The sequence below is a fragment of the Myxocyprinus asiaticus genome, chromosome 27 (genome assembly GCF_019703515.2).
Source record: "Myxocyprinus asiaticus isolate MX2 ecotype Aquarium Trade chromosome 27, UBuf_Myxa_2, whole genome shotgun sequence".
NCBI classification, from domain to species: Eukaryota; Metazoa; Chordata; class Actinopteri; order Cypriniformes; family Catostomidae; genus Myxocyprinus; species Myxocyprinus asiaticus.
This window is the reverse complement of record NC_059370.1, coordinates 34,170,224-34,183,035: the sequence shown is the minus strand read 5'-3', so window position 1 is coordinate 34,183,035 and position 12,812 is coordinate 34,170,224. Positions and strand designations below refer to the sequence as shown.

General features: G+C 35.1%; 1 protein-coding gene across 1 annotated transcript in view; it reads right to left on the bottom strand.

The window, feature by feature from the left end:
* Positions 1 to 260: 260 nt before the first annotated feature.
* The window catches only part of LOC127417998 (5-hydroxytryptamine receptor 4-like), a 151,873-nt gene continuing 139,321 nt past the window's right edge, over positions 261 to 12,812 (bottom strand). Inside the window, exon 7 of the mRNA XM_051658303.1 lies at positions 261 to 3,492. Coding sequence (XP_051514263.1) covers positions 3,405 to 3,492 — 88 coding nt within the window. The 3' untranslated portion in view covers positions 261 to 3,404. The remainder of the gene's footprint in view (positions 3,493 to 12,812) is intronic.

Below are 12,812 nucleotides of genomic sequence, written 5' to 3'. Positions count from 1 at the left end.
GTGAATGCAACCTCTTAAATAATGACAAAGTCCCTTAAAATCAAAGGATGCTACATAATTGAGAGTAAAAAATTAAAACTGAAGATCAATATTTTGAACATTATACCTAATCAGACCCCTGTGGGTGGCTGGCTTGCCAGGGAAATTTTCAACTGTACGTAACAACCTTAAAAAGATTTTTTTTTTAAATATATATATATATATATATATATATATATATATATATATATATATATTTTTTTTTTTTTCAACCACTCTATCATTTATTTGTGTTAACTTGCACAGTTTCACTGCAAATCACAATGATCTGTACATCCGTGAGATGGTTGTGAAGGCACGACCATGTACATGTTTAATTGTAAAAAAAACAAGTAACCTGGCATACAGCTTATGGACACTGCTTTGAATGACACTGTGGAATTCATGGTCAGCGTTTGCTTATATACCAAGCTGGAAGAAGAGATGCATCGGACTAAAGCATTTAAAGGAACAAACGGGCCACTATCAAATTTCTTGCATAAAAATATATTCCTATGTACAATAAAAACAAAATAGACTTCAAACTAAGCTCTACATTAAGAAATTAAATATCAGCTGAAAAACATATGAACATGAAATAAGAAACCGAACGTGGGCATTCCCTTGAACCGGGTAATAGCTAGGTTTGTTTGCAATTCAGGTCAGAATTACAACAAATAAAGCCAAAATAGATCATTCTATTGGTTGATCAAATTTTAGTCTCTTTCTCTCATTCTGTCACGTTATTTCATCACATTATCACGCACATCACTCCAACAAATGATTACGATTATGAAAACTGATCACCAAAGTCATATTCATTCTTCTTTCATATTCTTCAAATATTAGTTTGGTCTGCAATAACATATTCATGACCAGAATACTGAATGACTTGTGGATACAATAATCTTTATATTATAAAAGTGCTACAAGTGCTTTATTTGCAGGAGAGGTCGCCTTGGAAAATAATCAGGAGAATGATGCATGAGGATAGTGCTGAGCTGTACATGTTTGATATTTATTTTGTTCTAAGTATTATGTTAACGTTATTGTCAAAGATGTGTAGCTGTCAGTACTTCCCTGCAAAACAGCAAAAAATTAAGCTTTTTTCCCCCTCATGAAACCTGTTGACACAAAAAACTTAAAATATTTACATTTCTTATATCAATTCAAACAACAATTTGTGTTCCCATAAGTGATTAATTTTAGATAGAGAGGCACGGTTCAAGGTTGCAGACTGGCAAGTGCTGAAATTAGGGGATGGAATTGTTCTGGGTCAGTTCTGCTGTGTCGGGCTCTCTAAGGAGCAAATATATTGAGGCCCTCATCTCTAGAAGTCAGACTTATTATGGCACACCACTGCTTAGGAAGTTTTTAGTTAAATAAAAAAATCTATTTGAAAAAATAAATAAATTATTCTTACGTTTTGTCCATGAAATTAGATTCACTGAGCGGTATATTTCCCCTTGTGATGTCTTGGAAGCATTCAAATGAAGTACTGCATTATGTATCCTTAAAGGTATAATTCATCCTAAAATGAAAATTCTGTCATTATTTACTCACCTTCATATAATTTTAAACCTGTATGATTTTCTTTCTTCAGTGGAACATGAAAGGAGACATTTTTGCCATAAAATAGGTTTGTGTAAGGAACAGACTGAAATTTATGCCATATGCACTAAAAATGTTCCCTTCAATCGCAGCTCTCAAATCTCATTTGCACATTTGCAGATTCAAACCTGGTGCCTCAAGATGCGTCATTAATGCCATTGGTTCTCATGTGTCTTGAGACTGATTTCATTACACAAAAGCATGAATGAAATTTGGTCACTCTCTATAGTCATTATATGGAGAAAAGCAGCTTGGAAGTCAGTCACACTGGTTTGGAATGATAAATAAAAGACTTCTGTCTTCTTTTAAATGGTGACTAAAAGAAGACAGAATTTTCATTTTTGGATGAATTATGCCTTAAGAACTTCTGCAAGAACAACTTCAGATTTCTGATCATTATTTTGCCCAAAACAATTGCAGCCACTCAACCTCAGGGTAACCTATATTCATCTTCTGCAGTTTAAGACATAGTAGCTGAAATTTGGCCCTGATTGCTGCCACCAAATGTTTTGTTTGGAGAGCCCTGACACATTGTCAGTAACAGGCAGAGTCACCAGGTATCATGTAGCTAAAGCACTCTCACAAATACTGTGCATGCCAGTGAATTGTGATGCATGGGAAGCACAATACTGACCTGACTGGGAATGGTCAGCCGTGGGTTCAAGACAAGCACATATGCCTATTCAGAGAGGTTTACAGAAAAGCCAACTGCGTGAACTAGCTAGGAGCACCAGTTTGTTGTCTGTGACCAGTACACCTCATTGCTCAAAGAGCCTTAGAAGTCTTACAGTACATAAAGGAGCTTTCAATTAATATCAAGGAAATGACAAAAAATGGAGATAGTAAGTTTCTCCCTGAAGGCCATTTTCATGGCCAGAAGAAAAAGTTATTACCCTGCAAAAATCCTTGGTATAAGGATTCTGCATTTGAGTCTAGAACTTAAAAAAGAAGAAGAACTAAATATATTTCACATGATGTTTTTATAAATTCATTTGGTGGTGCACCTTTGTAATAGATTTAATTTACCAAAAGGCATGACTTCTGCTGCATTCCTCTTCATTCAAATGTGCACGCTGAATCTCAAAACATCTTTCCCCACCAACAGACAGAAATTGTATTCTTTCATGCTTTGATCTCACAATTAAATGAGTTATTGTCTCTTAATATTAAAGGCCTTTCTTTTTAATTTAAGACTTTAAATTCAGGTGAAATTCCATGTTGTTATAAAGCATCAACTGTTGGTCTGAGATTTCATTGCTAAAAACATGGAAAGAAAAATCAATCCCTTATCAGTGCTACCAGTTGTACCTCTTAATACTGTGTGTGTTGTGAATGTTTTTGAGTCTTAACTATCTTTGCCTTTTAGAATAAAACAAATCTGGAACTTTTGAACAAAGTGTCATCTTAGCTACCCAGTTTTTGTGCAGTACTTTTTAGAAAGTGCAATCCTGACTCTCGATCTAATCAAAGCCTCTCCAGATAAAGCTTGTAAGATGTTTTTTGGTTTGGAAATAGCATTCCCAGGAGAACCAAAAAGGAAATAAACATATTGAGGGAATTTTACCACCATTCCTTTACAATGGAAATATTCATATCCTAAAACATAGACCAAATACATTTGGCTTTCCTTCATTGTTCACCAGCTCTTTGTGCAAATACTTCAGTCTGACTCCCTGTATGTGAGTCCTGAAATGCTCTGGCTGGGTCTGAGCTGCAGGCAGGGTGGTATGGAATGGCACCTTCCAGTGATGGTCCTCATTAGAGGGTGACCTGTGTCAGAAACATGACTCTTGGGACTCTGTGTCATTCTGTACTGACAGTTTCTCGTGTTCAGTGTGGTTTCCATTGTGAAGAACTGAATACCTGAAATAACAAAACAGAAACACCTTTTTAATTCCACTGTAACAACATTTAAAAGCACCTTTCAATCTCATATTCATCTCTCTTCTTGCTTGTAGAAATTTTTTGAAGTGATCTGGAAGAGTTGATCAGCAGGTATGTTGCATTATACAGTATAATAACTCACATTACATCTAATGAAAAGCTTCGTTGACAAAAACCTCAAATATCTTTGGCTCTGGTATGCACACTAGATTTTTCAACTAGGTGTTTACAATTTGCATTGAATAAACCTACAAATTGCTTTCTTATAGTTCACCCAAAAATGAAAATTCTCTCATCATTTACTCACCCTTATGCCATCCCAGATGTGAATGACTTTCTTTCTTCTGCTCAACACAAACAAAGATTTTTAGAAGAATATGTCAGCTCTGTTGGACCAATAAATGTAAGTGAATTGCGGCTAGAACTCTGAAGGTCCAAAAAGCACATATAGGCAGCATAAAAGTAATCCATATGACCCTAGTGGTTAAATCCATATCTTCAGAAGCAATATGATAGGTGTGGGTGAGAAACAGATAAATATTTTTTAACTTTTTTAACTATAAATCTCCACCTTTGACCAGCCCTGACCAGTAGGTGGTTATAATATGCACGAAGAATGTGAATTGCCAAAAAATATTGATCTGTTTTTTTGTTTCGTTTTTTTACCCACACCTATCATATCACTTATGAAGACATGGATTATACCACTGGAGTCTTTTGGATGACTTTTTTGCTGCCTTTATGTGCTTTTTGTACCTTCAGATTTCTGGCCACATTCACTTGCATTAAATGGACCACCAGAGCTGAGATATTCTTCTAAAAAAAATTTTTTTTGTGTTCTGTGATGAAATCTGAGTTAATGGGTTAATGATGAGAGGATAAGAGAAAATATTTTAACCTTGAAAAATATAACACACTTAATCTTTAAATCAGATGGAAACTTTAACAACTTGTGTGTTTTAGCACCTTACAAGGAATGGCCACTCTCTGAAATGGTTTGAAACTAGCTGGAAAAACTACATTTGTGCATCTAGATGACCCAGGTACAGTATGTCTTATTTTGTTAAATTACTGAAGCAGAACATATTGCCCTGCTGTTGCACATCGCTCAGCTTCCTCTGTCTGTAGCTACAGCAGCCATGAACCCCCCTTTCTTCTGGGCCAAGAAAAAAAAATCATACAATCTTTATTCATAAACAAGCAAACTCAAGGCAATTCCTGTGAGGTAATTGGGCATGAAATTTACCTTGAAAAAAAGGAAAAGGTACAAAAGAGAAACCTCTCTGAAGTCACCAATGTTCCGGGATTTAGAAAGGATATGTGCAACAGCTATTCAGCGAAGCAGAGCCCAAAATTGCTGCCACATTGCAGCTTTCTATCAGTACTGTTGGCCATAAGATGGCCCTGCACAAGCCAACCAAAGCCTGAGATGTGTGACAAATTAATATCATCTAGAGCAAACATACAATACTCCCCAATACACTTCAGTAATAATGTCTTGATCATGCTGGTACATCCAGTCTAGACATTAGCTGGCCGGATTAGAGGGAGAGCTCATTAATTTACATGAACATGAGCATGAGCTTTGGGTCATACATACACAGAGGCAGGATCTACATCATTCACTCTGAGGACTTATTCTCATTCTTAGACGCATTCTTAATTATGTGTGCTTAGGCACTGTGGAAACTACTGTGCCAGTCACACAAATAAGACTACACAGACCCCCGCAGAGTGACGGGAGAGAAAACAGTGGTGATTAAACAGAATAAATACATAAATAAATAAATAAATAAATAAAGTTCCATTAAACCGTTGGAGACCCAAGCATTGATATTAATAATATATATTTTTTTCCTCCTTGAAAATGTTTTGAGGAAGTTACTGGTTATAGAAATTGTGATTTTAATGCATATTTTGTTTGGAGAAAATTTGGGGAAAATGTTTTTTAAGGTCACAACATTTCAACATTGTTAAAATTAGTATACTGCACCAGCTTTTTATTTATAAATCCCTCCCAGCAATACAGGAACTGAAATTTGGATGTCAGAGCAGCCTTCTGACACTCTCTTAAGTTTAATGATCCTGGGATACTCCTAAATCATTAACCCTCCTGTAAATTATACTGAAATGCACATTTAAAAAGAGACCTAAACTTCTGTTGCTTTGCACTTTGTATAGTTTCTTGATTTCCCAGTAAGCAAGAAGGCTGAAACTGAAGTATGTTCAGCCATCCTGGGACACTCAAAATCATTTGAAATACTGTTTACCAGTGATTTACTGAACGGGATTTGTTGTGTGAATTAAATTAAAAATGCTTGACCAAAATTGTCCATCTGTATAATATTTGGAAAAATGATCTCAGCTGTTTTTTATTGAGATTTTGACATTTTTCTATTCATCATACTTTAATTGTTTTAAACAACGGTTGCAATTTTGCAACAGTGGGAGTCTGAGGGTCAAACATTACATGGACCTTTACTACATATGAATAGGCCTATGAAAGTATAATAAAGAATAATAGTAAAGAAAAATATAATAACAAATATACTGTATATGTTTATTCACCTAAGTGCTGCTATTGCTTTATGGATTATCAAAAAAGACAATAGCTACCGTGTTTCCTTCCATCTTGTACTTGCTTTATGTGACTAACTGAATATTTACACATACTATATATAGTTCAATCTTCTATTTCAGAAAGAAGGTTTATTAAAACAAACCACCTGTTTTCCTCTTGCACCATCTGCATTGCTGCTTTGATCACCTCGCTCTACTTTATTCACCAAACAAATGTATGCATGCTGTTTGTATAATTTATATGACTGCTTAATTAGTCAATTTTTTCTATATAAGGTAGGAGATGTAAATTCACAGTACCAAGCCATGAGGTTTGTAAGTTTCAAAATGTTTTAGTACACATCAAAGAAATTCATCAATGAGTGTAACAGCAATGTGATCAGTAAATGATGATAACCTAATCAGTCCAGGCTTTTAAGGCATTAGTGGCTCTCCACGTTTACTGATGTATGAAACTGGGAGAAGCTATAACCTAAAATGCCTAAAAATGTAGATCTTAGGTCTACCATCTGCCCAGTCATGAAGAGCAACAAGGGAAAAAGTAGTTAACATTTTTTAAAGTGAAAAGAAATGGCCAACAGTGACAAAATATGTATGAATTTATCACAATTATTGGTAGGGGCAAATATAGGATTTTTGGACACAGATAGGGGCATGTACCATTCAATGTTCCCTCTAAGCTGCATGCGTGCAGCACTTCTGATTTTGCTAATGTGCAGACGGAAAAAAATTCTATGCTGAAGGCAGACACAAAAATGTGTGGAAAAAGCTAGAGATTTCTTGAATCAGAGCTAAATGAATGGACTGGAGTCCATCTGTATGTCCACTGATTTTCAGAATGGAACTGAAGCTGTGAACATAAATATGCAGCAATGATTCATTTGTGAGATATGGACCTCATCCTACAGTCAGAAGTTCATAGTAGCAGCATAATTTAAACAACTAATAACTGTTTCTAAACACATATGACAACCCACAGAGGCCATGCATTATTATTTTTCTGCCTTGCTTACTCTAAGTCATGACATATTTTGCCTTGTAATCTCGGTGAAATAAGTTCTTTCTCAAGTTATTTTCAGAAATTAAGACACAAAAATAACACAAATGCATGGGCTCCAGAAAACTTAACAATATTAAATAACTCATTCTGGCACACATAGCATTATATTTATTCATTTCTCCATTTAGTTACTGTATAAAAAAAAAAAATCAAAAATCAAAGTGTGAGTCTACCAAAATGATATAAATAGCCTAAGAAAGAAATGACCAGTTTTGCAAGAGATTTTTTTTATTTTTATAGAATTTTGTTTAAAAGAATGGTCAGAGAACTATTGGTCTGTGTTCTGTATATGTTTTGTGAATTAGAGTGGCTCATTGTTGTTTTTGATATATTTGAAAACTTTGTGTGTATGCATGGAAACTTTTTGAATTGGGCCATATAATTAATTATTTTTCTAATTTTTCATTATAATATTCTTATTTGAGTGCTTATTTATATTATTTTATATTTTATGTTATGTATTTATTATATTATATACTTTTAATATACTCTTAGTATCTTAGGCAAAATAAATAATATTTTTATGTTAATGAGGTTTTATTACAGCCTGGAAGTACAAGGACTGTTTCGACATCTTGGTTCTCAGTTAATTAAATGTTTATGCTTCTGTTTCTTTAATTTTAGCTTATCATTTTGTGCCTGGCACCACACAGAAGGGTGAGGTTGTGATGGGCATTGTAGGGACTTTGATAATTTTGTTTATATAATCACTATGAATTGAATTAACAGTTTGTTATTAGTATAAATGTCAATAAATAAATGAATACATGAAAAGTAATGTGACATTATAATAACCAATTAATTTTCAAATGCCAGTGCCTAATTCAAGGTAACTACCAAGGCATTTTCTGAAATCTGAGCACACAAATGTTGTTCACATAGTCAGTGTTTGGATTGACAACCATATTTTCTAACAGGTGTGACTCTCAAATTGCCCTGTACACACAACAGCATACTATAAATAAAGTCTATATAATCAGGTAATCAAAGTCAATCTTCTTCTGTAACTTGTGAGTAATGCCTGTAACCATAGTGACAGATAAAGATAGTAAATAAAGACTTATTGTGACGTCAGGCATTACATTTTTGCTCTAAACTGATATTCCCAGTGCTTTCATCCTATGATTTTTGAGGCCAACTCTGTGGTTCCGACCAGGGATTTTCTTTCTCCTCAAACACTTAACATAAATTTGGTCCTACTGTCTGACCTGGTTACACTGCTATTTTCTGCAACAGCTGTTATTTTCATAACAGCCCTGTGAGGTGAGGTTGGCAGCCCTAACATTAGTGATTGACAGCAAAGAATACCCTGTGAAGTGTGTGTCTCATGCCATACGTATGTCAGTCATACAAATGCGGTTAATTTCATTCAGCACACATCAACCAAACTCTCAAAAATTCGGTTGTGACACCTAAGAATTTAAGGGAGTCACTTTGCTTATAGAATGCTGTTCTAGAACTGAACTGTGTATGAGAAGAAGTGTATTTAGCACTCCAAACAGGCCTGACAACCATATTTGGCTGCCATGTGAATATAGCCATGATTTATGGTCTTTAAAAGATATGAAGTTTACATCCAGGGAAGTGAAAATTGTATTCAACGGCTGGTAGAACAGGTCTGCTCAATTAAAACACACTACTGTCAGAATCTGAACAGTACAACTGAGCACAGACTAAAATGAATGGTTCCAAAAAATAACATAATTACAAGTAGAGCAGTGAAAATAAAGCTATTCTTTCTTTAAAACACATACACATCTAATGGAGGTGGTGATAATGGAAGACTTATTTAATTGGAGCACTAAACCCTGTTTATCAAGCCGTCTTATCTGATCTAACAACCTCTTTGTGCTACAGTTTGTGACATGCTCACTGTAATTTTAGAGTGATAGAGGCAATCCAAGAAAATCTCCTTCCACTGAATTGTTTAGGATTAACCAGCAAAGGCAAGGCAAGATAACTTTATTGCTGTCTGATACCATCTGCAATTGCAGGCTCACTTTACAGGAAGAATGCGTAGGCAATCTATTACAAACGTATCTATTCAGACATATTCCAGTTCAAATCAGGTCATTGCAAGGCACTGCAAAATTGTCCAATTTCAGTGGCTGACGTATTATAGCTCACACTCAGTGACAAACTAACTGGGCTTAACTCTGTCAGACCTCAGAAAATACTCATTTGATCTTTAATGACAACATCCACCCTGTGTAATACTGTGTCTAAATTGATTTTGACTGGCGGCACTCTTGTGTATCTATGCAACTTCCAAACTGATTTCCATGCTGCTACAATGAGGGCTTCCAAGGAAGAAACAGTTGGTGGATTTGACAATGTTTGTGAGGTTCATGGCATTCAAAAGTTTAGTTTAAGACACTTATTATCAAGTAAACAAGATATCACTGGACACACCTGTATATTCCTACTGTACCTGGCCTCATAGAAACATACTACTATAGCTAAAAAAATATATTTTTACATGGCTCATTGTATATATTGTGGCAGTTTCCTGGTGAAATGAAAGCAGTGCAACAACAATGACTTTTATTCCCTTACTTCACAAATCACGAGTAAAACGGCAGATTATCAATTCATAAACACTTACTTTTCACTCTGTTCCACACAAAATGCTATCTTATGACATAAAAACACTTTTACTATAGTACATCACTTCAAAAGGTCATTAAGTGCAATTAAACTGTGCTGTAGCTCAACTAATAGAGCATAGCACTTGATATGCAATGGTACGAGGTCTTAAGAGCACACGCGTTGACATGTGAGGTTAAAGTGTCATAGAAAGAGACAGACAGAGAGAGAGAAAAAAAGTGAAGAAAACAAATCAGGCCTTAAAGAAAAGTGCCAGCGCCAACGTTTACCTTAGAAACATAACTTGTGTGTATGTACTTCTTAGCAAGTCTGTCAGAACTCAGGCAAAGGACCAAGACAAGAAGGCAGTGCAACTCCATTTAGGTCAATGTTTGATCCATTTTTCCATTAAATAAACAAGAGAAAAATCTACTAATAAAATGTCAGTGTTCCCTCTGAGAAAGTGAAAGGTAAGACAAGAACAGCATCAATAAATAACTGCACTCATGTCTCTCAAAATACTTCACTACATGGCAAAGATGGAATTGATCACCACAAATCCAAGCAGGCTTTTTAGAGGAGAAATTCGTAACATTTACAGGATTAACCACAAGGTTCAAACATACAGCAAACACAGCATCAGACAGTGACAAATTCCATCAGTTAAGAATAAGCAACCTGCACATGAATTATGGAATAGGCTATGATCAATGGAGAAAGCCTTGTAAGCCTGACAGAATGAGATAGCAGCTGGTGTTTACCTGCCTCTACCATCTCAGGTGACAGTTTATTCTTGACATTCATAATTATGGAACTGAATGCTTGTTTTGTATTTGTGAAGTAATTGTTTAGTATTAATAGTAACTAATACATCTCTCATTCTACAAGCTTAATATATTTTCCGAAAGAGAATGTATCTTCTGTTGTTTGATTTTTCTTTAATCCAGTGTTATATTCATATTATTTTATCAATCAGCCCTAGAGATATTTATTATAATTCAAAAAGTTATTTGAGAAATCATACATACATACACTTTATAAATGGTATCACAACATCTCAAACTGTTCTTACATCTGTCAATATTGAAGAAAGTCTGCAATCAAAACTCAAACATATGAATTTTTTCAAGATCAAATTATCTGAGCTTTAAATAAAACAAACAGTAACTGAGAGCTCCATTAAGTATTGAGAGCAATCAGAGCATTTGCTCTTGAGAGCAAAATAATCTGCATATGCCACAGAAAACTGATTAATAAAAAAACAATCTCTAAATATATTTACATTCATTCCTTAAGGGGCGGTCACACTAGATTTTGAGCATGCAAGTTTTTTTGGTGGCTGAGCGGTTAAGGCTCTGGGTTACTAATCAGAAGGTCGGGGGTTCAAGCCCCAGCACTGCCAAGATGCCACTGTTGGGCCTTTGACCCTATCTGCTCCAGGGGTGCCATATCATCAATGATAAAGGAGGGCTTCTGGTGTAAGTAAATAATACATAACAAATAATATTAATATTAAAAATGTTAAAATATATTGTCTACTCACTTTCCTGCAACATTAAAGTGCACAGATTTAAAATATGTATTCTTTTTATTGAGCCAAGAGGTCAGGGTGTGACGTTTCAATCTTTTATTGGTCACGTGTCCTCTTGTCGTACGAATTCAAGGTTCAGAGTTCACCAAGCTTGAACTCTGGTACGCACTGTAGTACGTAATTTCTTTGCATGAGCTTGCATTTCTGGTCTCCTGCGTTCAGATGTGTTTGAATGGGAGTGAATGGAGTACAAAGTGTAGTGTGAACACCCATTTAGATGTAGAAATTACAGTCTGAATAAAACAGAACATACAACGCATGGATGGTTCACTAGTTTAAGTACTTTAATTAAAACCTGGTATTCAGTTAATAAACCTCTCCTATCCAGCTCAGTATTTTAAAAGGAATCAACAGAAAAAAGTATCTGACTTCTTTTGAAAAAGTCTTTGACCTGCTCATTTCCTAGGAAGTGTGAGTCATTTTCTAAGACCATGACTCAAGGTTCATTTAGATTGTGCACTGTGGTATTTTATTCATGTGCTCTGAATGTCAGTCTTCCTGTCTCCTCTTACACAAAAGGCAGTGATGGAAACAACAGCTTTACAAAACTGCATGCCATTCTCTAGAAGCTATTTTCATTTATTTAATAAGAACATTACATAAAAAGCAGAAAATAATCTCTGTAGCCTATAATGTATTCATCCTTTGCTAGAAGTACTTTGAGCTTTATGAATGAATCAATAAGTAAGTTATTCCCCGAAGGCCATTAAAAAGCTTTTTTGCTGGAAAATGTAAAAAACAATATTTGAGACTATTATATCTATTATATTTTCAGCAAAGTAATCTTTGGTCATGCATGTCTTCATATATTTCCCTTTAAGATGAATTTTCATATTTTACTGTTGTTTCTGATTAATTTGAATACAAATATATCATTCATCACACTTTATGGAATGAGTCATTCACTCATCAAAGAATTTAAGAACACAGCCTTGAACCGTTGTTTTTTTTTATTTTCAAATATGTTTTGCTTCGAATCAAAGCTTGTAATGTTATGATTCATCTTGGAGCTGGTTGGTTTGGTTGATGGCTTAGAATTCTTTTTTGAAAGTCCTATGGAGAATATGAATGGGAAAAAAACATCTGTAACCAATGCTAGTGAAAAGGCAAAAAGACAATGTTGCATTTTATTGTGCTGCATGTTTATTCCCTGTTACTAGTTTGCATTAGATATGTCATTAAATACAAGTCACATTAAGATGACTAGTTATTTCAGCACCACAGTGTTGGTCGTGGCTTTACGGCACAGCTGGACAGAGGGTTATGCGGAAAGCACATATTGGCTGTGTCTCGTTTGGAAGGATGCATCCTCCGGAGGTCGCATTTGTCAGCCGCATACATCATCGAGGCTGTCTCGTTTCAGAAAAGCAAGTAGGACACTTCGAATGCAGCCTTCAAATGCGACCTTCTTTCACGGGAATTCGGAGGATGCATGAGGTGTATCCTTCGTGGGCACTCATAACCCACAATTCTTTGCTTCAA